This window comes from Meleagris gallopavo, chromosome 31 (genome assembly GCF_905368555.1).
Source record: "Meleagris gallopavo chromosome 31, MGAL_WU_HG_1.1, whole genome shotgun sequence".
In the NCBI taxonomy this organism is placed as follows: Eukaryota; Metazoa; Chordata; class Aves; order Galliformes; family Phasianidae; genus Meleagris; species Meleagris gallopavo.
In genome coordinates, this window is record NC_139434.1 from 939,835 (window position 1) to 964,943 (window position 25,109).

At 56.2% G+C, this 25,109-nt stretch overlaps 2 protein-coding genes across 5 annotated transcripts in view; both read right to left on the reverse strand.

Moving 5' to 3' along the window:
- Positions 1-1,050: 1,050 nt before the first annotated feature.
- On the reverse strand, positions 1,051-3,711 carry MYG1 (MYG1 exonuclease). 2 transcript variants are annotated; one of them, XM_019611069.2, is made up of 7 exons: positions 3,486-3,711; positions 2,833-2,948; positions 2,601-2,760; positions 2,350-2,499; positions 2,151-2,273; positions 1,589-1,770; positions 1,051-1,510 (listed from the first exon to the last, which is right to left on the reverse strand). In XM_019611069.2, exons 1-7 carry the CDS (start codon positions 3,681-3,683, stop codon positions 1,327-1,329), a joined length of 1,113 nt encoding a protein of 370 aa, XP_019466614.2. In that variant the 5' UTR covers positions 3,684-3,711; the 3' UTR covers positions 1,051-1,326. The 2 variants fall into 2 exon arrangements, with proteins under 2 accessions (XP_019466614.2, XP_019466615.2); XM_019611070.2 differs by having other exon boundaries at positions 2,833-2,945; positions 3,486-3,710.
- Positions 3,712-4,201: 490 nt separating this feature from the next.
- VDR (vitamin D receptor) overlaps positions 4,202-25,109 on the reverse strand; it is a 31,691-nt gene continuing 10,783 nt past the window's right edge. For 2 of the 3 annotated variants that reach the window (XM_010726813.4, XM_010726811.4), the window contains exons 2-10: positions 19,890-19,961; positions 18,412-18,562; positions 13,331-13,461; positions 7,757-7,941; positions 7,475-7,598; positions 6,902-7,073; positions 6,313-6,464; positions 5,608-5,724; positions 4,202-5,447 (exon numbers count right to left, since the gene is read on the reverse strand). In XM_010726813.4, coding sequence (XP_010725115.1) covers positions 5,188-5,447; positions 5,608-5,724; positions 6,313-6,464; positions 6,902-7,073; positions 7,475-7,598; positions 7,757-7,941; positions 13,331-13,461; positions 18,412-18,562; positions 19,890-19,953 — 1,356 coding nt within the window. In that variant the 5' untranslated portion in view covers positions 19,954-19,961 and the 3' untranslated portion in view covers positions 4,202-5,187. The remainder of the gene's footprint in view (positions 5,448-5,607; positions 5,725-6,312; positions 6,465-6,901; positions 7,074-7,474; positions 7,599-7,756; positions 7,942-13,330; positions 13,462-18,411; positions 18,563-19,889; positions 19,962-25,109) is intronic. The other variant, XM_085212337.1, reaches the window with a different exon arrangement.

Below are 25,109 nucleotides of genomic sequence, written 5' to 3' on the forward strand. Positions count from 1 at the left end.
CTTCACCTTGAGGGCGCAAGGAACCACCAGAAGCGCTGCAGCTCAGCAAGACCCAGCACAGCACAGACCTTTCCCTCTCAGTCCATTTGATGAGTGCTGCTGCAGCCCCGTCCTGGCCCACGTGAGCAGATGGGCCAGAGTGGGATTAGGGGGAGGCTGAGGGGGGCAGTGCTTAAACCCCAGGATTACACGTGGTTAATCCCTGGGATTACGCTGTAATCGCTCTGCAGTGGAGAAAGGGAGGGCCCTGCTCAGCCTGCACTGCCAACACCACCCCCAGGACCCACATAACCCTCCTGAAAACCAAACCCCAAAATGAGGCAGGGAAACTGCCCCTCCACCCCACGGAAAAGATGGCAGCAGCAGCCCCCCGTGCTGGGAGAGCCACGAGGACATGGGGTAAACAACACGGTATGAACTCACACCAGAGACGTTTAAGGATGCTTCACCCGTGGGGATCCCCAGTTTGGATCTGCTGCTGGGAACTTCTGCCCATGGTGTCACAGGATGGTGCTGAGGGTCTCCTCCTCCCCAGAGCTCGGCCTCCGGCAGGGCAGTGCCCGCAGGTACTCGAGGTGCAGGTGGGTATCGGCGCGGCTCCTCCTCACGTAGCGTCCCACGTAGGCCAGGACAGCACCGAGCCACCCGCCCACAGCCACCAGCATGGCCACATCTGGCACCCGTGGCTGCCCGCTCCCTGCCAGGGTCTCGTTGTGGCCGCCAGCAGTGGGGGGAAGGCCCTGGGGACCCCCCAAAGGGCAGCGGCAGCCTCGGGAGCAGCAGGGTAGCCCCAGAGCCAGCAGGAACAGCCAGGCTGCCTGCATCGCCCCGCAGCTGCGGCGGGAGGCGGGGAGCGAGGGGGGGTCCACGTCCTCCCCAGGACAGCTGGGCTGGTGACGTTCCCCTCTCAGGGGCAGCTGGGATGGGGGGAATGGGGATGGGGAGGCTGCACCTGCTTCTGCACCCCAGCATGTGACCTTTTGGAACCCCACGTGCCCTCCTGTGCCCCACAGACACCTCCAAAGCAGCTTCCACTACGTGACCAGCAGATGTATTGGGAATGCACTGGTTTTTACTGGTGTTGGCAGCCAATGCATAACGGGCCAAGCTTCAGAGCACTGAATCCTAAAACCCTCTTGGTCTGCTCTGTGCTCTTGGACAAGTCCAACGCTGTAACTGGGACCAGTGGCAGCTCATAGCACAGCTGTTTTGGTGTCCTGCTGTGACCGTGCCAAGCGGGAATGGCATCAGCCATTCCCAACAACAGTCCATGGGAAGTCCCAGCACTGGCAACTCATTGGGGATGGCCTCTGCGGGGGTGGGGAACTATCCGCTTTGTGCTCCCACCCCTTGCAGTGCCAGTGTCCTCCGGGCCATCTCCAAAGCCCCCTCCCGTGTACGGTTGCCTCCGATGAAGCCGCTGGAGTGCACGAAGACACAGCCGGGGATGCTGGTGAGCTGAGACAGCGCCTCGTCACGAACACCCCGCCACGGCTCGGGGAGAGGAAGGCTGCAGTGGTGGGAAAAGGGGCAGGGGGTGAGATTCCTGTCCCCTCCTGGCAGGGGATGCGCTGGGGACGGGGCTCACCGGCTCTCGAAGCTGCGTGGCCCCACCGGGACGCTCTGCACCCGCCACTGCCCGCTGCGGTCGGGGAAAAGCACCAGCTGGAGCGGGTTGGGCAACGCCAGCTCCTTCTCCAGGCTGAAGAGGTGCTCCTTCCAGGGGCAGCCGCCCTGCGGGAGCTCCAGCATCACCCCGCTTGTGTCCACCTGGAGAGGGAACATGATGTGGCTGCGTGGTGGCACATGGGGTCCTGCCCTGCGCCTCAGTTTCTCCCCCCTTCATGTACATTTTTCCATCTGAATAGCACAGTCCCCCCTCCAAATGAGACCCTGCGTTGTGGGGATGCACCACCATCTGTTGAGGGTGCACGGAGAGTGGTGGTGGAGCACGGCAACGTGACAGTGTGTGGTGTAACAGGGGTGCATATAGGGGAGTGCATGTGGCTAAAAGGGTGCAGAGAGAGAAACGGGGTGCACAGCTGTGCCCTGAGCTGTGTGGGGAGGTTAATATCAAGGGGACCTGGCCTCCCCTTGCCCCAGGGTTCCACCCACCCTTTAAACCCCTCTCCAAAAAGCATAGGGAGCACCTCAAAGCGGCGCCGGATGGCGTCCTCCACGAGCGCCCGCGCAGGCAGCCAGGCACGGTGATAATAGTCGAGCCTGTCCATGAACTCACTGCCCACCAGCTCCATTGCCCGCTTAAACCCAGCCTGGGGACACAGCAGAAGATCAGCAGTGACCCCAAAGAACGCAGCTCTGCGTTCCCCCTTTCCCACGTGTCCCCACCTCAGTGTCTTGGTCGGGGTCGTTCCAGCGGGGGTTCAGGTGCCCCACGCGGGCGCTGAGGTTGGTGGTGAGGGCGTAGCGGGGCTCCCCGTCCGTCTGTGCGATGCCGTTGTCAATGGCGTCGATCTCCTCCACGAAGTTCTCATAGAGCTTGGGGACAGAGTGGGGTCAGAACACCTGGAACCCAACCCCTCTTATGGGGTGGTTTCCTCAAGGGAAAATCATGCTGGTGGGTCACAAATCCCCCATACCTTATCGTAGAGTGCAGTCACAACGGGGCTGTCCTCTGGCTGCCCCAGAAGCCCAGCAAGGATTTGGGAGCCAAAGTGGCAATAAACCAAGCCAGCGCTGCTCAGTTTGGTGGTCCAGGGCTTGCTGGGCTGGAGGCTCCGCATGGACTGGGTGAAAGACCTGTGGGGTCGCAGGGTCAGCCCTTGGGGGGGCTCCCTTATGTGGTGACCCCAATGTGGTGGAGTGCCTCACCTCTGGTGATGGTCGTAGCGGTGCCTCTCGGGGTCGTATTCACCCCCCACATCCACCACCACATCGCACTGGGCCAGGCGCTGGGGGTCCCGGGTCCGCACCACCTCTGCGTCCTGCTGAGGCATGGGGTGAGGCTGGGAGGGCCCAGAGTGGGACGGGGGAGACCAGGGACCTCAAGGGGGAACTGGGGACATAAGGGCAGGCACCACGTGGGATTGAGTACCCCAACAAGGAGCTGGGTAGTCCAGTATGGGGACTGGGGACCTGAAAGCGTCCTCCAGGTGGGACCAAGAATTCTGACAAGGCCAGGGGACTGCAGGGTGGGCCCTAAGTGAGACTGGGAACTCCAGCAGGGAGCCAGGGATACGAAAACGGTCAGTGGGTGAGACCGGAGACATTATAAGGGAAATGAGGGCAGGAGCGGCCCCCAGCGCAGACTGAGGACCCCAAAAGGAGGCTGAGGACTCCACTGTGGCCCCAATTAAGGATGGGGGACCTGAAAACGTGGGCCTGGAGACCCCAGGGAGATTCTTCAGTGGCACTGCAGGCCCCAGCAGGGCCGAGGGACCCACGGGCGGCCCTGAGGAAGGGCGGGACTCGGAGAGTGGGACCAGGCCCGGGTGCAGAGTGGCCCGAGCAGGCCGCGGCCGTACCCGGTAGCGCGGCAGCAGGCGCAGCAGGAAGCAAGCCAGCGCCTCGTCGCAGTGGAAGGTGCCATCGTGGGTGCCGATGCGCGGAACCGGGTCCGTTCGGGCCCGCTTGGACCCGGCCCCGCTCCCGGTGACGGCGGCGGCCATGAGGGGAACGGCGCGCAGAGCGCCGCGCATCAGTGCGCGTGTGCGGCTCCGCATCCGCGACACTGCGCATGCACGGTTCCGCCTCCGTGACACTGCGCATGCGCTGCACAGCCCCCAACCCCGCCTTTTGACGGCGCATGCCTCGCCCGACGGCCCCGCCCCGCCCTTCTGATTTGCACGTGAGTCGGCTCAGCCCGCCCCGCCCTTCCGTACTACGCATGTGCGGCTCCGCTCCGCCCTGACTCGCCCGCGCGTGCGCAGAGCGCGGAGTTTTGGACACACGGAGGGGCGGTGACGTGGGGACATGGGAGGGGGGGTACGTGGGAAGGGAGCGGTGACGTGGGGCTGCGGGGAGGGGAGGTGGGAAGACACGGTGTGACACAGCGATCCGTGGGGACACGTACACATGGGGACAGAGGGACATGCGGACACGGAACAGCATGAACAGACAGGAGGACACCTAGAGCAGCCCCACCCAGCCACAAACCCTGACAGACGGACACGGAGGGACATACGGACACTTCCAGCAGCTCCACACAGAGCCGGACAGACGGACACAGCCCCACAGCGCAGCCGGTGCTGCTCCCAGGCCACGTTTATTTGCACGGCGATGGAGCCCCGCTGCCCCGTGTGCCCCCGCGCAACGCCCATCCCCAGGCACTGTCCCCAGGTCCGGCTGCCTGCAGGGTCCCCACCCCCCGCTGTCCATGTAGGGAACCGTGACCTGGGGGTCCCACCAAGGCACTCAGCTCCCGCTGCTCCTCTGCATTTCATGGTCCCAAATCCGTCCTCGTGGCGGTGCTGCTCCCATTGACCCCTCCTGAAGGACCACCACCCTGCAGAGGTGGCTTCAGTGGGGTCAGCGGGGATGGGGCACCCTCCAGAGCTCCAGCATTGCACAGGAAACTTCAGCGTGCCCGATTAGCTCCGCCTGGCCTCGTTAACACGACAACAGACAACACCTGCACAGGATGCTGTCAGCAGTGGGGCTGATGTGGGACACAGGGTGGCAGTAGTGCTGGGAACACACATCACAGCCCGGCTGGCTGTTCCTGGCTGTGGTTCCCTTCTCCAACCTCTCACCACTGTCTGTGGGGCTCTGAGGAGCAGCCTCAGCATTTTCCTGCGTGGATCTGGGGTGTGCAATTCCATCAGCATCACATTTCCCAAACTGGGGGTGAGCGTAGGGGTCCCTCAAATTCAACAGATGCCATCGATGGTTCCCCAGTGCCATGAATCTGCAAAATGATCTCCTTCCGAGCAGCCCCAGTTTATGGTCAGAAGGAAGTGGTTCAAGGCAGCCCAGCCTCAAAACATCCATAAAGGGATAAGTCAGCTCTTGCAGATGAGTGAAAAAAACACTCATGGAGGGGGGGAAATGCACAGATCTGGGTCTGCAGCGAGCAAACCTCGGCCGCCGTGGCTAAGAAAACAAAGCAGGACCTGCAGTAGTGTGAAACCAAACTATGTACAACCTCCTCCCAGGGTCACAGCTCTCCTCTCAGGGCCAAGGCTGACTTATCCCTTTATATGCGGGTGCTCAAACCCACGGCTGGAATCAGGAGATCTCGTTGCCGAAGACCTCGAGCACCAACGGCGTGAGCTGCATGCTGTGCTCGGGCTGGAAGGAGAGGCAGCGGTACTGCTTGGAGTGCTCCTCGTTGAGGCTGCGCAGGTCGGCCAGCTTCTGGATCATCTTGGCGTACAGCAGGCGGCTGCCGGGCGGGGGGTGCCTGCAGCGGATGTAGGTCTGCAGGATGTCCGAGAGGCGGTCCTGGATGGATTCCACCAGCGAGGTGTCCTGAACGCCGGGTCGATCTAGGGAACACCAGCATCATCAGATCGGCCCTTGGAAAAGACCTTGGAGGTCATCGAGTTTGGCTGTTAGCCTGGCACTGCCAGGCTTGGGGACGTTGGTGGAGCCTTCATGCTGCCAAAGCCTGGCAGGGTGGGGAGTTGGGGACGAGCGTCCTCCTACCTGGGGACAGGATGCAGATGGCCATGAGGAGCACGTGCTCTTCCTCGTGAAGGTTCAGCTTCTTCAAGCCCACCTGGAACTTCACGAGCGGCTCGAGGAGCTCCATGCTGTGGCCGGCTGGGGACAGAGAGGAGCTGTTAGCACCTGGATGAGACCTCAGATCTGCAGCTGAGAGATGAGCGTGGAGCTCAGCACCTCCTCCTTTAGTGCAGCAAAGCGCCCGGATCACAGAATCGCAGGATGCCAGAGTATGATTTTTGATAGAGCTTTAAAAACATTTCAATCTTTCCTCCCCAGCGGTGTCGTTAAGGCAGGAGATTATGGAGCAGATGACTTCAGAAAGACAATTAACCTACAGGCAGTTTGCATCCTTATCACTCCCACGCTGCACCACGTTGTGCAGAAACACCAAAACACCTTTTGTGTGCCCACAGCACGCAGCAAGCAGATCCCATCCCTGCCCTCAGTGGCCCCACACCCGGTCCTGATGTGCTGTTTGCTCTGCCTGGGATCTCTCTGGGGAATCTCTGCCCTCGCACCAAGGATCTCAGCATCCCAGGGTTACTCCAAGGCTCTTCCCATGCTGGGAGAGGTTTAAGATCCACCTGAATATCTCCAGTTTACTCAGTACGGTTTTCTTACACCTGAATTTCAGGCTGGGGTGCCGTCTTTGGGCCCTCACCAGCAGCCCAGCAGCACCTTTACCTTGGGTGACATCGCTGACTTTGTACTTGAAGTCATTGCTTCCGCAGGTCCACGACATGTCCTCCATGGTGAAGGACTGGTTGGAGCGCAGCATGATCACCTCAATGGCGCTGGATTTCAGCAGGGCAATCTGGTCCTCTGCAGTCAGATCCCTGCGGGAGGGAATGAGGAGATGTCCACAACCAGAGGCATGATCCAGCTTCTCCCTCACCCTGAATTTCTGGGTAATTAAGCAGCGGGTATTTCTGCAGTTCCGTGTATCGAGTGGCAGCACCCGGTGCCCTGGGCTCCAGGCTGACTCTTACTGGGCTGGTGTTAAGTGGACACACAAGCAAGATAAGCACCACTCACATGGCCTTGAGCATCTTTCTCAGGGGCTCAGGCATTTTGTCTACGTGGCCAGGGTGAATCCAGCTAAAGATTAAAGAGGAATAACCCCAGGAAGGGAGAGGGAGGGAGAACAAGAAGGTAGGAACAGACCTGGGAAAAGGACAGTGTGAAATGGAGAAAAATGACTGTTGGAGGCTGGGACTGAATTCCTGAGAGCGGAAAACCATGGTGGGCACCTGGCGTGGGGACAACATCTCACCTGAATCCGGGGATCATTTTGGCGAAGCCAATCACCTTCTGTATGCTGTAGCTGACCAGGTCAGCCAAGTGTGGGAGCATGGGGAGGTGGGGCAGCTCGATGCTCATGGAGGGGCTCTCATCGCTGTCCTCGGAGAGGTCCAGGTTGGAAAACATCTGGGGCTCCATGGGCTCTGGAAAGAAGGAGGTGTCCACGTGGGTGAGATGTTACAGGGACAGGGAGGGGTGTCAGCCCGAAGCAGGGACGGTGCCTGTTGTGCTGGGAGGTCTTTGTGTTGGGCCGGGAGAGCACTTTGATCACACCAGCTGTAGGATTTGTGCAGAGGGATTTTTAGTTTAGGTCTAACTGCAGGCAGAGCAGCAGCAACACAGCTCACGGTCCCGATGCAGCCAAGCACTTAATGCTCTCAGGAGCCTTCTAAACACTCTCAGGAGGCTCTTAGAGTCAAATGCATTCCCTAGGAGAGCTGAGACAACTATTTCGTTCTCGGCCAGGCTTAGAAAAATCTCTTCCCCTTTTGTTTCCATAGCATATGGATGCCTGGAATGCCGCACGGAGAGCTGAGTGCAGTACCTGGGAATGCACCGAAGGCATCGGAGCCAAAAACATCACTGGAGTCCTCTGAGGAGAAATCCTGGGACACGACACAGGAGGATTCCGTTGCTGTCCTGCTGCTGACTTTGCTTCTCACAGGGGGCTGGAAGAGAGAGCGGGGTGTGAGGAATGGGGCTGGGAGAGCAGCTTGAGGGGAGCAGCGAGATATTTGCACCGGGTTTTATTGGGATGAAACTGATGAAGTTTCTTGGAGCTGCTGATGCTGAGGTGGGAATCGGGACTGTTGTGCCCCCGGCGTACCCGAAACTTGTTGAAGTCGGAGTATGTGGTGTCGAAAGTTTTGTGGTGGGCCTCGAGGAGGATGTCAATGACTTTCTGCTGCTCCTCCGACAGCTTGGGCTTCAGGCTCTCCTTCAGCGCTTCCTCCTCTTTGCGCTTCAGGATCATCTCACGCTTCCTCTGCACCTCCTCATCCGTCAGGATGACTGCAGGGATGGAAGGAAAGAGCAAAGGGTCACAAATAGGCACTGGGAAACCAAAGTGCCTCAGGTGTGTTGCAGCATCCCTCAGCGTTGCTAATGAGTTATTGAACCTGCATCGACCCTATTACTGAACGCCCTCCTGTCCTCGTCTGCTGGGTCACGGCTCCCTGCTGTGCACCATTTATGGCCCATTCAGGTGCTGTCGGGTGCAGTCAGGTCACGTCAGCACCGCCACGGGTTTGCTCCAGACCTCACTGTTTGCTCTGTGCTTTCGGGTGAAAGAAATCTCGAGATGTGGGCCAATGGGTTCACCCACACTGCCCTCAGCTCCAACAACAGAGGGAGCACAGTGCGCTGGGCTGCAGCATCACGGCTGTTTTTAAGCTGAGGGGACACGCAAACACGGTGGCGATGGGTGGTGGTTGGACCAGATGATCCTAGCGGCCTCTTTCAACCTCAGTTATTCTATAATATACCAATTTATTGCTTGTATTATGGGCAACAGCCTTCAGCAGCAGCCAAAGGTCAGATCCAAAGGCGACCATTAGATAAAAAAGGTTAGATCCAGAAGTGAGAAATGGGAGACCAGCCTTCTGGCCAAAAGCAAAGCTTCTTCTCCCATTTATTAGGGATGTGGGAACATCCAAAGGCAATTTGGGCTCCAATGTGACCCTTCTAAAGAACCTAAAGTCCTGAAGAGCCTCACAGGGTTGGAAAAGCAACAGCAAGCACCCACCCTTGCACCCAATGGCTCATTAACGCTCCCAATCAGCAAAGCACATCCACTGGTGGGTCCTATAAATAGCAGCGCCCCTTCATGGAGAAGCCATTAGCCCCAGAACCAGTTGTTAGCTGAGCGTGTTATCTGATGGCCGGGTGGAATCTGGAAGGAGAGGCTGACGAAGGCAGCGGGGCTCAAGGAGCCGTTTGCACTTCTTGGCCCCTTCTGCTGCCTATTGCCAACAGCATTTTTCCAATACGTTTTCAAACTTGCACAACAACCTCGGGGGGGATTTAAAGATCTGGAGGTACTGAATGAGCAGCTGAGGCCGAAAGGTCGCTCCCGTGACTGGCACGGTACGGTCAGTGCTGCAGGGGGCAGCCCGGACAAAATGGGGAATTCGCCATCTCCATCCTATTAGGAAAGTTTGGGATCCATCTAGGCGCTGCATGCGAGGGGGGAAATCACTCCGGAATGCAGCAGCATCGGGAAGCATCACGTGGGGCTGGAAGAGGGACAGAGCTGAGATGGGGTCAGCAGCTCCTCACCCACCCCAGCATGGAGGAAAGTGAGGAAGAGGAGTTGGGATGGGAGGAAGAGCGCATGCACCGACCCCTGTTCAAATCCTCTAAGGCAGATGGATTTCCCTGTATGGGATCTGTACAACAAAGCATCTTTCCTTATTTGACCCGGGGTTTCAGCGCTTTGAGGCCTGGCAGACCGTGGTGTGGGCTGAACCCATTGCAAAACCACTGCCAGGGATTTGGGTCGGTGCCGAATGCCCTGATGGGACTTGCCAGAGCCTACAGGAGTCTAAAACCCGAAGGAAGCCCCGCAGGCGGATCGAAGGTGTTTTAAAGATCAGATTGACATGATAAATGCAATTGCAATTCCCTTCCAACTCATCTTGCAAACAGAGGCGGTGCTGTGCGAGCCCCAACAGAGCCCAGCACCGGCTCAGCCAACGGGGAGCAGCAAAGCTGAAGCTTTGGGGTGACAAATGGTAACGGCGCAACGTCAGCGCAGGACTGATGGGCTTTATACAATTCCTGGGAAAAAGGCTTCATCTGCGCTCACCTCGTGCACACAGAAGGATGGATGGGGCCAACACGCCCCAGCCTGCATCTTCAGCTTGAGATCAGATCCCAGGGCTGCTCCCTTCCCCAGCGCTGAGCTGGAGCTCACAGCTCCTGGCACAAACAGAGCTGCAGCGGAACGGCTGTGGGCTGCCCTGACCCGAAGCACAGGAGGAGGAGAAGCCAACATCTGCACATCACTTCTATGCAGACGCAGAACGGACCTCTGCAGACACCACAGGGACAGAGGAGAAAGCCGCAGGGCTGCTCTGAGGTTACTGAGAGCACGAGGGCACAGCTGGTGGGTGAGGATCTGACCACGCAGCCTCGGCCAAAGCGGGGAGCTGGAGGTGCTGGGGATGGCATGGAGGGAGACGTGCTCCACTGGGAGAGCAAAGGGCAGCCGAACACCAACCAAAATGAAACGGAGCAAATATCAGTGCGAGACTGCTCGCTGGATGGCACTCAAGCACTGCATCGAAGCTTGGCAGGCAGCATTTCAGCTGGACGTGGGGACACCACGCAGCCCCCAAAAGCCCCCTGGGTTCCCTTCCATCCCCAGGGAGTGGCGCTGAGGATGGGGGGAAGCAGATGCAGTGATCTGCAGGTGGGTGAGGGCTGGGCAGCACAGTGTGTGTTTAATGTGCCACGAGGCGCTCACATCAGGGCAGGAATCATCCCCAAAGAGCCCTGCGGGGCGTTGTGACCCCACTCCATTGCCAAAAGCGCCCAGGATCGCTCTGCAGCCATTCTGATGAGATGCAGCCTTCACATCCAAGGCTGCAAACCTAATTCCTCCCCACTGCCTCTCCCACAGCTGTGCCTTCGCTTCCCCCACATCCCAGCTCCCATATAACACTGCAATCCGTCCACAGACAGACAAACTGCAGCAGGACACTGCAAGCACAGCTGGATCCTTCCCAAGGAGACTCTTAGATCCTGGCACGGTGACAGGCACCCTAAATCCCCCAGCAGCAGCACAGCAGGGAAAGGAGAGATGCAGTGAGGCTGCTGTGGCCGCTCCATTCAGCGCCGTGTTTTTTGCCTCCCTGCTTTGCACCAACACCTTTAGCCCATGCAGCACAGGGCAGCCAAGGGGAAGCACATCCCCTGCCCGTGTGTGCTGTAATGACTGCAGAGCTGATAAAAGCAGGGAAAGAGAGGGCAGCGAGGCCAAGAGAGGTGAGTTACCCACAGGTAACGCACGGCCCTGGAGGGATGGGGGCCCCTTCTGGAGCACCACGCAGCTGGCAGGAGGCAGTTTTGCGGGATGGAAGGGATGAGCTCAGCACTGCTTGGGCCATCTGAAGGGAAACATCCCGAAAACATTTCCAAACGAAGCGGCTTTCGCCTTCGCCCATGGCCTGACGCTGTCCCCTAGCTTGCCCCGTGCTTTACCCCACGCAGATAAGATGGGTGGAAAACCACAAATATTTGCTAACGCTGCTTGCAGATTGCAGCTGTGGATCAGCCCCCGGCCCTGACCCTCACTGCTGGGCTCAGCGTGTTCCTATGGCTGCAACTCATCCCCTCCTGGGTCCCTCTTGGGGACAGTGGCTGTCCTCAGCTCCCCAGGGAGTGCAGCGAGCCAGGGCTTCTGCTCTGTGTCAAGAAAAGCCTTCACCTTCTTGCACCTCTTTGAGAGCCCCTCACTGCAGCGTCGAGCCTGGAAGTGACGTCCCTGCAGATGTGGCTGGGGGAAATGCTAAAAGCCACCCAAGATTTAGGACAGGAGGAGGAGACGGAGCTGCCTGCATCGGACCTCAAATTAATGCAAGCACAAAGAGTGCCCACATCTGCCTCCTCCCCCTTATCCCGTTTTGCTCTCATTTCTGTTTCAGACCCATCAGCAGAGGAGCAAACCAAGCCCATCCCTACCCGTGCCAGCAACCGCAGCCCGGGGAAGACAGGAGCCCACCCCAGGAGTTCAAAGATCCACGATGCCACCTAAAAATAACAGCAGCACACCTTGTTCCCATTCATTGAACCAGCAGCAGGGGCTGCAGGAAGGCTATTTTTAGGCTCCTCGGTTAGGTTTCATTAATACAGAAACCGTCTGCTAAGGGGGGTCGCTTACAAGTTAACTCCGAGGCGGGCAGGCGAATCCCTCGCTGCATTTTCTGGCCCTTCCTGGGTAATTAACTGCTACAAGTCAACACGTTTCCCTTGTTAGCAACGGTGATGCCAAACAAGCTGCAGTAACCAGGGCTGGAGGCTCCCAGCCAGGCAGCCTCGTGCACTGGGGCATATCAATGCTCTCCTTTTCAAGAAGCTCAGTGCTTTTTCTCCCTCTGTGAGATAAGACCCATAGTATAAGCATACCATCAACGAGGACGGCTCTCCTGCTGCTCTGGGAACACCTCAGAGCCGGGTTTTGAAGCAGAAAGTGCTGTCCCAACCAAGAAATCAGATGTGACAACAAATGCCAAAGCAGCAGAACACCAAAAGTGTGCTTTGTGCAGCGCTTCCCACACCGCTCGGCCAACTTCAGGGAGCAGCAGTGGCTCTTTGCTCTGTCCCAGCCTTAAACCAAAGGGAGCAGCTGTTTCTGCAGGGCAGAACATGGGATGCAGACCTGCTCCAGTTTGCTTCCCCATCCCTGTGCTCTCACAAGAGGAGGATTCACCTGATGCATTGCCTGCTCTTTGCTTTCCTACCCCTCTACAGAGCACAGCTCCCACTTTACAGGATTTAGGGGCCTCCTATTCCTCAGGATCTGTTTGATCTGCGGGGCTCCTGGACATTTAGGCGTTTTTTCCTTCAAGTTCTTTGCAAGTTCTGATTTGCAGATTTGCACCCCGTGCCACCGGGCGCTGTTTGTTCTCTGCTCAGCACATAAGGAAACTGTCAGCACTTCCATTTGCCAAGCCAGCTCTGAATTTTCAAGCCCATCAATCATAGGACAGGCTGTCCTGTTTGCAGTCTCCTAGCAGAGGGCTGTTATTTTGGTTTAAACTCCTGAAGTCCCGGGGCGTAGAAAGCACGCGTGTGTAGGAGGAAATGTGCCAAGCAGCTTTTATTTTTAAAAGCCGCTTATCTATAAATACAGTTGAAAAAAAAAAATAATAAAAATAAATATTTGGACAACATTAGCCTGTTTGGATTGGGTTAAAAAGTACTTTACTTCCCTCTGCTATTTGTTTAAGTCTCTGTGGTGCACGTGGCGGGATGGACGGACCCTGCTGCAAGAGCAGGGGCCTGAAATAAAGTTATTGCAGAGCAAAAGGTGGAGCGTGAGTGCAGCTCCCCATCCCACACCATCAGCACTCAGAGGCTCTCCAGCCCTTCCTGCCTGCTCGGCCACGTGCTGACGGTGACTTTGCACGGACAGGACGTGAATGGGCTCCATCATGGGTTAATCAGCAACAGCCCCGGATGTTCAGCAGCAGCTCGCCGTGCAGCTGCCCCCGGCTGCCAGCAAAGCCAGCTCATTAATGCCTCAATCATTAAATGAGCCCCGCGCAATCATTACCCACACCGTCCCCTGCCCTTTGCATCCTCTTCGAATCCTCGTGCGGGTTTTAGAGCTTTGAGCACAGAGGTTTATAATTGAGAAGGAGAAGGAGGCTGAGCCCTGCACACCCAGCGTACTCACACTCCTTCATCATCCCAATGTCCACGCAGCGTTTCAGCCGGCAGGCCTGGCAGTGCCGCCGGTTGTCCTTGGTGATTTTGCAGTCCCCGTTGAACGGACAGGTGAACATCGCTTTCCTCTTCATGCTTCTCCTGCAGAGGAACAGGAGGGAAAAAAAAAAGAAAAAAAAAAAAACACACCCTGGGTCACACAGCGCTGTTTTCACTGCACGAGGGATGCTCCAAGCAGCGGGAGGGGGAGATGCAAGCACAAATCCAGCAAACTGCTGGAGAAAGGCTGCTGAGAGGGAATGACTGACCTGACACCAACAGCTCAGCTGGGCTCTCGGAAAGGCTCAGCTTGGAAGGCCACAGCTGTGTGCGTTGCACATTTGGGTTTCATCTTCCTGGTCTGGACAGCATGGAAAAGGTGCCCTCTCAAAAGGACACAACCTGTGGGCTCAACACTACTGAAACAGCTTTCTGGTTTCACGTTGTTTTGAAGCCCAACAGGAGGTGGAACTGTAGAGAAATGTCCATCTGAGCCTCCAGGGACAGAGAAACCAGAGAACGGAGCAGCATGTACTAAAGCAGCGTTATTAAACATTTACCAGCCTTTAAAGCCTGGCTTTGCTAGAATAACTGGCTGGAGTGCATGCTTGCATGTGCACGAGAAAAACCTCACTGCAGGACACCAGAGAAACAACACTTCACATAATAACCTCTTTTCCACCAAAACCACACCGTGCCACGTTAATCCGAGCAGGACTGCAAACCTGCCAAGTGCAAAGGGTCAAAGCCACAGCTCCCAGCTACAAACTCCTGATATCCCCTAATGACACATTGCAGGACATTGAGTTTGTTCATTAAGGGTGGCGATGCCTCATCTCTGCTTTGGAGAAAGTTACTCAACAATCTTCCATCGGCGAGCAAGGCTTATCTTTATGTGCATTTCTGCACACAGCACTCGTTTTAAATGGAGATGTGAGTTTGAATGGAGGCAAACCAAACCCCCGGGCTGGAAATCAAATCGAGGATTTGATCAGAAGGGTAAACGCAGCAGAGAAGCAGATGGAAAGAGAGCAGCACTGAGACACAGCTGGAATACAACAGTGAGAAACCAAACACAAGTGCCTGAAATTAATGCCCCCAGATGGAGTTCTGCAAGGAGGAGCAGTGATAAAATCCTCTTGCAATGCCAAGTGGACACGGTGCAGCCCTGAGCTCCGTGGGCACAGGACAGGGATCTCCAGCCAGGGCTGTGCCTATAGGGAATAAATATAAATGGTGCTCCTGGGCTGCAGACCCGTGAGGGTGCAATTAGAGGCAGATGTGAACAGCGAGGTTTTACTCTCCTCTCACCTCAGAGATGAATAAATGCATCTGGGGAAATGAATTCAGGGGAAGCTGATGGCAGAGCCTCCAGCACCTGCCTCCGCAGCCCTAACTCTGCACTCTGCCCTGCAGCTGGGTTTTGGTTTTATTGCTTTTCTCTGGGTTTTCCCCTTTCACTAAAACCAGCATCGTTCCAGGAATGAGGACGAAGACTGCCCAGCCCAGTGGCAAAGCAGGGTTTGGAACCAAACCCCCCTCAGTCCCCCAGTTTCGGTGAACAAATCTTTGTATTTTTGGGTATCTGGAGCAGCATCTTCTGCCCCACAGCCCAGGGCAAGGCTGGGGAGGACACAAACAAGAGGAACACGAGGCCCTGGGGCAGGGAAAGCTGCCCTGCGTGCAAGCCAACATTATGGTTTTGGAATGAAAATTGCAGTTTATTTGAACCCAGGGCGGCGGGGCACAATGGAGGGTTTCTGAGCAGCGCTTCCCTGCCCCGGGGTCGGCGGCCCCGCAGCGCCCAGCCTTGCATCAGCAGAGCGAACGCAGCCGTCTGGCTCTGGTGTATTTTTGTACAGCCCCACAAGTGGCTCATTTTTTCAGGGCTCATTTACAGCCCTGTCCCAGGCAGGGCTGCTGGATGTTAAATATAACCTTCCCTCCCTGCTCTGAGCTGGCGGCAGTAAACAAAGCCTCAGCTGGGGGGGAGAAAAGAAGGCTGCAGGGAGTTTGGGGTCCCAAGCTCTGCCCGTGCTGCGGTGGGGAAACAGGGAGAGAATTTCCACCAGCATTCCCAAAATTATGGCTCGGTGCCTGCAGAAGGAGGGATGGAGGCTGCAAAGCCTGGCAATGGGACACCCAGCCTACAGGGATAGGCAGAGCTGTGCTGAGCCCCATGGCGCTGATCTTTGTGTGAGTGAAGTGAGACCTCAGCACACACAGCAGCTCTCACACTTACGGAGCCCACGTGATGCTGCAGTTCCCAAAAGCAGCCCTACTCATAACCAAACCCCACTGCCTTCCCGACTCCACATTTCAGTCACCAGCCCTCTAAGCACCACTGGGATTCAGGATTCATTTTGGCACTGCCTTTACCCATGAAATGGGGCGAAGCTGTCACACTTTGGGGTTGGATAATCCTTATTTCTTCCTCACTGCACCCACACAGCCCCCAGGGAAGCCCAGCACCAACAGCAAGTCCACGCTTTGGCCCTCTGGCACCACTCACATTTTCTCCCCTATATCCTTCTGGGAGCTGCCAGCCCTCTCCTATCCCAACCTGTCTTTAGAGACCCCTTGGAACGTTCTTGTTGGGAAACAGACTTTAGGATGAGCCCTCGAAGCAAGCTGAGGAGTAAGGCTGCTGTGCCTGGTTTCTGCTGCTCACTTTCTACCACTTAAATCACCATTTCGGCACATCCGAACCATTCTCACCTTGGCCAGGTGCACATCTCCTGCTGGATGCACAACCCCACTCCCCAAGGTCTGGGATCACTCCTGGACTCTGCATCACCTGGATTTCAGCCTCCTTTCTCCCATGCATAGAGTCATAAAGGTTGGAAAAGGCCACTAAGATCACCAGTCCATCCATCAACCCATCACCCTCACGCCATCAAGTCAGCACCACACACAAACCAAGCAGCAGCTCGCAGGTTGCTTCCTTCCAGCAACAAGGACAACACAATGGGATGGAGACTGGAAGCTGAACAGCTCACGGCCCCGGGGATTTATTTCAGAAGAAAAGAATCATTAATCTCCCACTTCCATGTAGGACAGGGCAAAGACCAACTGGGGAGGATTACAGGAGTGGGAGAAACGGTGATGCAGACAGGATGGGTGGGGAGTTGTTGGGTTTTGAAACACGCAGAGCCTTTCCGAGCAGCTCTGCTATTAACACCCAGTGTCATTGTGCTGGAACTTCAGAATAAACCAGAGAAACTGTGGATGCTTCAGCCAAGTCGCAGCAGAATAAATCACCCTGGCTTAGATGCATTTTAAGAGCCCCTGAGCAAACAGCAGAGCTCAATAAAAGGCTACTGTTGCCGTTGGCATCATTAATAAACAGTGGACTTTGAAGCAAGTGGCCAAAGGTTGCCTCATGCCTGGTTGTGCTGCAGCTTACGTGCACGTTTGAGCACCCAGAGGTGCCAGTAAATTCCTGACGCCTTTTATAGGGCCATTAAAACCCTAAAGCCCAGGTCATGATTTCATGCTTGGGAATCATCCACACAGATACGACCCAAAGCAGATGAGACCGACCGGGAAGTCCTTCACCCCAGGTTTTGCCTGGCATCCCCTCGCCCCTTCTGCTCCTTCCAGGCTCAATTCTGACTTGCAAGGCAGGTAAGAGCCACCAGGAATTGGTGTCTGTGCAGTTCTTCTTCAGAAACCTGCTCAGGGAGCTAAAACCAGCCGCTGCACACAGGCACAAAGCGTTACAAAGGTGCTTGCAAAGAGATGCATAGATTTTCTGGGTGAGTTTTAAGGGGTCCAGCTTCCCCCATAGCAGTGCTGCGGTGTTTTCAGGCAGAAAGCACCTGCATATTGTGGCAGCAACAAGAATTACTCAATTCAGTGGTTCTAAATAGCTTGTAAACAAGCCTGGTTGGGCAAGAAGGAACACACCAAGACCCAGCATGGGGACAGCGTGCCTGGAAAGCAAGATGAAGGAAAAGTAGAGCCTTAAATTGAAAATCAAAGCCTTATATGGGGCATGAAGGGCGAGCTGAAGATGAGTGCTTTTCACACCATTAAAACATCTGCTCAGAAATGCTGTTGCAGCTGCGTGTCGTACATGATTACACCGGCGTGGTGACAGAGATGGGGAAGCAGCAGAGTGCTAAGGAGGGTTGGCAGCTGCACTGCAGCCAGTTAAGGACCAGCCCCATCCACCCCATGGCCACTGCAGGGGACAGGGAAGGCTGGGGCCACCAAACCAGAGCATGGAGGGCAGCACCTGAAAGCAGAGTTACTGACTGAGCAGCAGTAATTGAGGAAAATGTCGTTGCTCAGGTTGGCCAGGCTGCAAGACTGTGGGATGTGAAAACCTCCATCCAGCCCCAAAATTCCTGCAAGGTGAGGAGTTACGACTTTGCTCTGCAAACCTGGTTGCTGTAGCGGCCCTGCTGAACACACAGGGATGTGCTCTGGTGTCTGCAGCCCACTGCCTCCATCTCATTGCAGCACACAGTGCTTGAGCAAGGCTCTCCCCTGCCAGTCCCACGCCAGGCATTATCTCTCCTCGTCTCTCTTAGTCATTCTCTCACTTGGTGCAAGCGACCTGAATTCCCACGTGAATGGTTTGACACCATCAGGGCAAGTGAGCCACTAAAACACCCACCAACTTCCAGCTCATCAGGCCCTGGGATGGTTTTGCCTTCATTAGGAGCAGCTGCAGACTATGAGACACTCACCTGACTGCTGAAAAAAGCCTCAAATCAGCTGCAAACAAAAACTACAGCTGTTTAAACTCCCAGACCGCTGGCTCTGGCTCTGCTCTTCCCAGCCCAGGCTCACACTAGAGGCTGGCATGCTCCTATCTATGTGAAGTTTGCAAGGCTCCTAACAGATGGCTGACAGCCCCTGGTAGCCACAAGAAGGGAAATACAGGGAAACACCCTCCGAGGTCTGAATTATCGAGGACACGTTGGCTGTCTGCAGCGCAGACATGGGTCCAGCAAAGCCCTGCAGGGCTGCACCCTGAGCACCAGCAGCTCTCTGTGTGTCTGTGCGTGGGGTGGGAATCTTTTTCCCTCAAGCTCAGCTCACCTGAAGAAGCCTTTGCAGCCCTCGCAGGTCATGGCGTTGAAGTGGAAGCCGGTGGCTCTGTCCCCACACACCCCGCAGATTCGGGGCACGTTGCGGTCAAACTCACCAGCTGGGTCGGGGAGGGATGTGCTGGCAGCCATGGTTTCCATCTCTGGAGGGGCAGAGGAAAGCAGTGTTTGTGGCAGCTGTCACAGCTTTACAAAAAGCAAATCAGATGCAAATAAAGGATTTTTTTTTTTTTTTTTTTTTTTTTTTTTTTTTTTTTTTTTTTTTTTTTTTTTTTTTTTGCTCGTATTCAATGTGACAAGAAAAGCTTCTGTGTTCCTCTGGCTCTGCAAAATCACACCATCATCAAGCAGGCTCCAGGTGGTTCTTTGCACAATCACACCATCATCAAGCAGGCACCAGGTGGTTCTTTGCACACATCTGTGGATCTGCCTGGTGAGGGTAGGACCGACCCCCGCAGCAGAACCTGCTCACGTTTATTTGCTGCACTTCAGCAATAAGACCCCAACAGCCCACTCCAAACCCCGATCCTTTCTCCCCCACTCCTTTGCACTTGGTTTCCAAAAAACGAGCCTTGAAGGAAGCCAAATTCACCCAAAGCAGAGATGCAAAACCGCAGGGAAGGAGGTCACAGCCGGAGCAGAATTTCCCCCATGCAGACGGGAAGCAGCGCCAGCACTCACAGCAGCTCCCGTAAGTCAGACAAATCCCAAACACAAACCGAATGAGCATTGTTCCAAAAGTCCTCAAAGGGACAGAAAGAAGGAAGGAAGGAAACGGGGCTCCCAGTGCAGAGCATGCGAAGCTGAAAGGAATACCGGAATGGAGCTTGGCACGGGCTGTTTTCCTGGCTGCTTCTTTTCTCCTCTTCCCCATTTTTTTCTTTCCATTTCCCCTTCTTCCTCCCCCCCACCCCCTTTCTCCTCTCCTTTTTTCCCTCCTTTTCTCCCCTCCCATTTCTTAAAGTTATTTTTTTATTTTAAAGGCCACTAAATGCTTTCTCGAGAGGCACCACAAGCAGCTGCTGCCTCTTTGGCTCCACGCTGCTTTCTTGAGCCTCTCAGCTGATGCTGGGGATTTCCTGCATAAAACACCATCAGACAACGAAATCTGGAACAAAAGTGAGTTAAAAAACCCCAAAGAAATCGAGAACTAAGAGCACAGCTCTTCAATTTAAGGCTCAGTATGAGTGTACCCAACTGCTAGGGCTTGATCCCAGGGCAGCCCGGGCTCCTCTCAGCCCCTTTGAGGTGCAGTGGTTCTGCACAGCTTGCACACACAGCCCATGGGGGAACGGCCACGGGGCACCTGGAACCCAGAGCTGCTCCGGGTGCTTTCAGTTCTTGCTTTCACACCCGCCTTAATGGAAGCTCAGGACAAACAACGGCTCTGAGAGCCTTTAGAGAAGAGTTCTAATCTGCTAAGCTTGGAGAGAGAGAGAAACAGAAGGAGAATCCTGCAGGTGGGGTTACCTGCATCGGGGAGGTACGCCATGCTCTGCTGGTGTAAGTCCCAGGAGCTGCAGAGCTGAGACATGGAGGCACCTGCAAGGAAGCACAGCATGCAGTGAGACGGCCCAAGGGAGAGCACCCACCCCACCCCACAGCCCCCTCTGCACCCCACGCGGGGCACAAAGAACTGCCCCACGCAGCACAGCGCTGGGAGATGTCACAGCTCTGCATGCAGGCACGTTGCTAAGGGAGCAGGGAATGCAGTGCAAGGGCACAGGGAGGAAAGGAGGCAGTGAGGGAAGCACAAGGCGTGCCATTCACCCCGGTGATGTTTCCCCATAAATCTCAGTCCCACCATTCTGCCCGTCAGGCGTTCAGCGCTGTGCGACCCGACGGCGGCGTGGGATGGCACAAAGCAGAGCCAAATGGCTGCTATAAAACACGGGGCATCACAACAGCGGAGCACAGCTCCTCAATGTCAGTGGGATCACCGAGAGCTGAGGACGGGGATTTTGCTCCCACCTCGCATCACTTTGTTCTTTCAGCCTGCAGAGGGGAAGCACCACAACGACACCAGGCTGACAGCGGGCAGGGACACAGCCAAGAGGAGGCTTTAAGACGCTTTGCCTTCCTGAAGTTCTGCTGTCTTAAAGCAAGGAGTGGGGTTGAGGTTGTCCTCATCGCAGCACAAACTCAGAGCGCAAATAAGGCACCACAAAACAGCCCAGCCACGATGATCCCGAGGCATCCCTTAACGCTTCCCCAGCACCCAGTGCCAATCCTCGCTCTGCCAGCCCTTCCCAGCGCCACGCACGTGGCTGCTGACACCTCCAGGGTGGGGAAAAGAGGCACTGATGGCACGGAATCACCATCGCGGAGGTCCCCCACATCCCTTGCCAGCTCTCAGCTAAAGGGGAGCACGCAGCAATGAGGTCAGCAGCATTCGTGAGGCAGCAGCACGCCAATGCCAGGCAGTTCCCCACGGGATGCAGCTCTCAGCTGCCATCTCTGACTTCTTGGAAAACGTTACTCAGCCCCATAATGGAAATGACGTCGGTGTGGGGTGGAGCACATAAAGGAGTTTCCCTCCGCCCCCGTGAAAGGGCTCATTCATCAAACGTGACATTTAGCCTTTGCCTCCTGGAAGGAGCAAAATCATTTGTTGTAAAAGTGCCGACTTCTTCCAAGCGGGCACCTGAAAGGTCAAACTCATTTTGCAGCTGGTTACAGCAAAATGACAGCAGGTTCTGTCCCAGCAGAGCCTGGGGCTCGGCCCCAAACAGCTGCACCGTGCTGAGCTGCAGGTTTCAGAGAGTCACAGAATTGGGTTGGAAGGGAGCTCAAGGATCACGGAGCTACAACCCCCCGCCACACGCAGGGCCACCAACCTCCACATCTCACAGCAGCCCAGGCTGCCCAGGGCCCCATCCTTGCTGGCCTCGAACACCTCCAGGGATGGACGGGGATCCACAGCCTCTCTGGGCAGCTGTTCCAGCACCTCCCCACTCTCACAGCAAACAACTTCCCCCTGACAGCCAACTGAAAGCTGCCCTCCCTCCGCTTCCAGCCGTTCCCCTCGTCCTGCTGTTTCTCCCCTTCCCAAGAGCTGATCCCCTCCTGTCTGCAGGCTCCCTTGAGGTCCTGCAGGCTGCACTCAGCTCCCCCCCAGCCTTCTCTTCTCCAGGCTGAACGAGCCCAGCTCCCTCAGCAGGGCAGGAGCCGTCACGTTTCTGACGCTGCTTTTTGCTGCTTTGTGCACAGCTCTGCAGCTCGAAAGGCTGCACTCGGCGGCTCTCTCCCCTGGGATGCAGCCAGGTGACACCTGGGGGAAGAAGCAGCGCACAGCCGAGCTCAGAAGACGTGGGAAAAGCTCAGCTGTGGAGACAGCGAGCAGGGAGAGGAGCACCGGTTGGCCAAGCGCCACAGCTCCCAGCTCCGCTCCAGCCTCCTACTAAGCAACGAGTTATCTGGGACAGGGCTGCAACAGATCCCTGCTATTTGGGACGGGGCTGGGATGCATCCCGCAGACACGGGCAGGGAGGATGTGGCAAGGCTGACCGGGGGCTGCTCGCCCCACCGCTCCCTGTCTCACCCCGGGGCTGAGTCACCGCAGCACCGACGGCTCACCTGCGTGCAACCAAGGCGATGTGGTCCTTCCACTGCACGGCCCTGCGCTGCTGGGGCTGCACTGTGAACCCCAGCGGTGCTCAGAGGGAGCAGCAGGAAGGCTGAGAGGGATCGGGGGGGATGAACGCATCTGCTTCAGGAGGGGTTCGGTGCTCCCCAAATATAACCCAGCTCGAAGGAAGCTGTGTGAAGGCACAGATGAGAGCTGGGACCTCTGCTGGGGGTGCACCTGAGTGCAGGAGTTACCTGTTCTACTGGGAACACGCACACAGCATCTGCTCCTCTTCCTCCTCTTTAAAAGCAAAGGACCCCCCTTTAGGCTCAGTGTTATCACAGTTACTTCTGAGCCCCCCCTGTAGCCCCTCAGGCTTTGATAGGCAGCATTTTGCTGAAGTATTTTCTCATGCTTTGTCACTTTCCTTATTCTCCTGCCAACTCGCCGTTGCAAAACTCCCAGCTCCTCCAGACTTGGCAGAGGGGAAAAAGGCTGTGGAGAAGGACTGCTCCCACTGGCAGCCTGAGTCATCTGCACAGCAGCAGGTTTCCTTCCCAGCGTCACGGCGCTGAAACGCTGCCTTCTGACAGCACGTTTCTGCATCAGCTGCAAAGCAAAGGCCAAAGCACAGCTGGAGCCAAAGCACAAACCTCACTGAGGGACACAGCTCAGCAGCCCCACGCTCAGTCACTGCACAGAGCCAGAAATACAAAAGCCCAGGATAGAAAAAGCTTTACAGGAACGGTCTGTGGCTTTGCATGCATGCGAAACGCGGCGAGCTGAAGGCAGCAGTGCTGAAGCTGGGGGAAAACAGGAGATTGGATGGGAATGGGAGCCCGTGGGCTGCATGTGGTGGGGTCGGACCCCTCACACCTTGCACTTGAATGCATTTACACCTAAAAAAGAGAGCAGGAATTTGTCCAGCCAAGGATTCCAGGGTGAGGAACTTCCCTCTGTGCCAGGAAGGCTCCGACTTTGGGGGGAACGAAGACACTTTGGGAAGATCCGAGCCCTGCCCAGGCAGCAGAGGGGACATCTCAGCACGGAGGGTTTCAAGTCTGCAACGTTTGGAGACCAACATCCTTAAACAACTCCAAGATGCAGAAAATAAACCACAGCGATGCCACAAAAGCATCCGTCATGTTCTCAGTATCTTTGTTTTGCACTGTTGGGTTCATTTCTTTGCCAAGGAAAACAAAAGCTTTCCCCGCTCAGCCTGGAAGGAGCAGGATGGCTTCTGAAACCTCCATAAATCCTCAGCCCAGCGCTGCTCTGAGCGCTGCTGAGGGCTTTGCTGAGCCTTGGAGAGACCCATTCGCTCTCAGGGAGGCTTCACTATTTTCCTGGCTCTCACGCTCAATTAACACCTCTGTGACACGTCAAAACAAAGCGATGCTCCCTGAGCCTCTCCAGAGCCTCTGGCAATGCACTTGCATCCCAAGAATCTTTCCCAGTACAAATCAGCCTATTCAAAGCATCCAGTCGCAGCACGCAGGCAACCCCTTTCTCTATTAAAGAGGCAATTAAATCATTTCCTTCTGTAGCTCCAGGGAGCCCCGTTGCTCCGCTGCTTTCCACGAGATTTATTAGGCAGCTGACTGACAGCGTCCTGGGAAGACGAAGCACAGCCTCCACGTGCACACTTGGAGCTCAGCACCGCTCTGTGGATGCAGCCCCACGCAGTGCAGATGGATGGATGCACTGCTACCTCCTGCCCACAGAGACCAGCACCGTCCTTCCCAACTCCTCAGGGAGGGATGGTCGCCTTTCCCAATGGGTCAAAGAAACCCAAATCCCCCCAGAGTGGGGCTGGGAGATCTCTCAGGCACGGGGGAGCACACAACCCACCAAACACATCTGGACTCCCTCACCCACAGCGCAGCAACACGGCCCTCAACATGCACAGGGCAGCTCCAAGGATCGTGGATGCGTTCCCTCCTCATACCCATGGAGAGCAGAAGGGCTGCAGTCTGGCTGCAAAAGGCATCAGCAGCACGGAGAGGAGCTGAGGGAGCAGGGAACCCCAAGGCCAGAGATGAGCATCGTGGTGCAAACCCTCAGCAGCTTTCCCAGCATGGGGAGGTAGGAGAAAACCATCTGGCCATAGACAACCTCTTTTGCCACGTTAGCCAAGTATCTTCATGGGATCTCCCGTCACAATTAGGCAACAAATCCTTACAAGCACAGGTAAAAGCAGAACATCTCTCTGAAAGCTGTTTCCCTGACGGGTTGGAATGAAGTAAACAGATTTCCAGATTACTGCTCGGGCACCACATCAGGAATACCTCCAACCTGAGTCCTGGCTGGCCCAGTGCACTCATTGCAGCCGCAGGACTGCAGCCCACACTGCAGCAATGCTGCTGGAAATCCAGAGGGCACCACCAGCACTGCATCAGCAGCAGCCGGACTGCTTTAACATGGGGTTTGTGTGAGCACCACCACCTTCCTACAGCAAAGAGATGAACAGAGCTCTGCACATGGCAGAGCTAGCGGAGTTCCTCTTCCTTTCCCCCCTCCTCACATCTGTATTATGGCTTTGTGGCACTACTGCTGGGCACGAGGGCAGACAGAGGTTTGTTTTGCAGTCCACCTCACTCAGGTTCTGCCCTCACCCCAACCTTGAGCACGTAGCTTGCTGCAAGAGCCCGCAGACAGAGGCAGCTCCCTGCACCGTCTGCCAACCCGGATGAGGAAACCTGGCACACCCCACCAGGCCCTCGGCTGCTGATAAGGGCTAATGATAGAGGAGCAACGGGTTACAGCATCGCCAAAGCGCCCACAGACCCCCTGCCCCCACCCCAAGGGTTGGGTGTGAGGTGAGCACCGACGCAGCCCAGTCCTGGTGCTGCAGCAGTGGGGCACAGGAACGGGAGAGAAGCACAGAGGGAAGGATGCAGCAAAGCATCTCCAGACCTGGGGCTCTTCTTCTGTCTGCATCAGGCAGATCCTGGTGCCCCCTCCTCAGCCACGGGAGAACCACGGGATCAGAATAAGTCAAGTTGGAAGGGACCCACAAGGATCAGGGACTTCCACGGAGCATTGAGACCTGAAGCTGCTCAGGTCTTCGCTCTAGGCTGAAGGAGCTGCTCCATTTTAGGGTTTCCTATTCTCTGTGTTGA

Bases quoted from the DNA above. Each gene is read 5' to 3' on its own strand.
- MYG1 (XM_019611069.2), bottom strand. From the start codon at position 3,683: ATGCGGAGCCGCACACGCGCACTGATGCGCGGCGCTCTGCGCGCCGTT. The intron at 2,761-2,832 runs GTGAGGCACTCC...GCGACCCCACAG, and splicing joins CGCTACGACCATCACCAGAG to GTCTTTCACCCAGTCCATGC. The intron at 2,274-2,349 runs GTGGGGACACGT...CTGTGTCCCCAG, and splicing joins ACCCCGACCAAGACACTGAG to GCTGGGTTTAAGCGGGCAAT.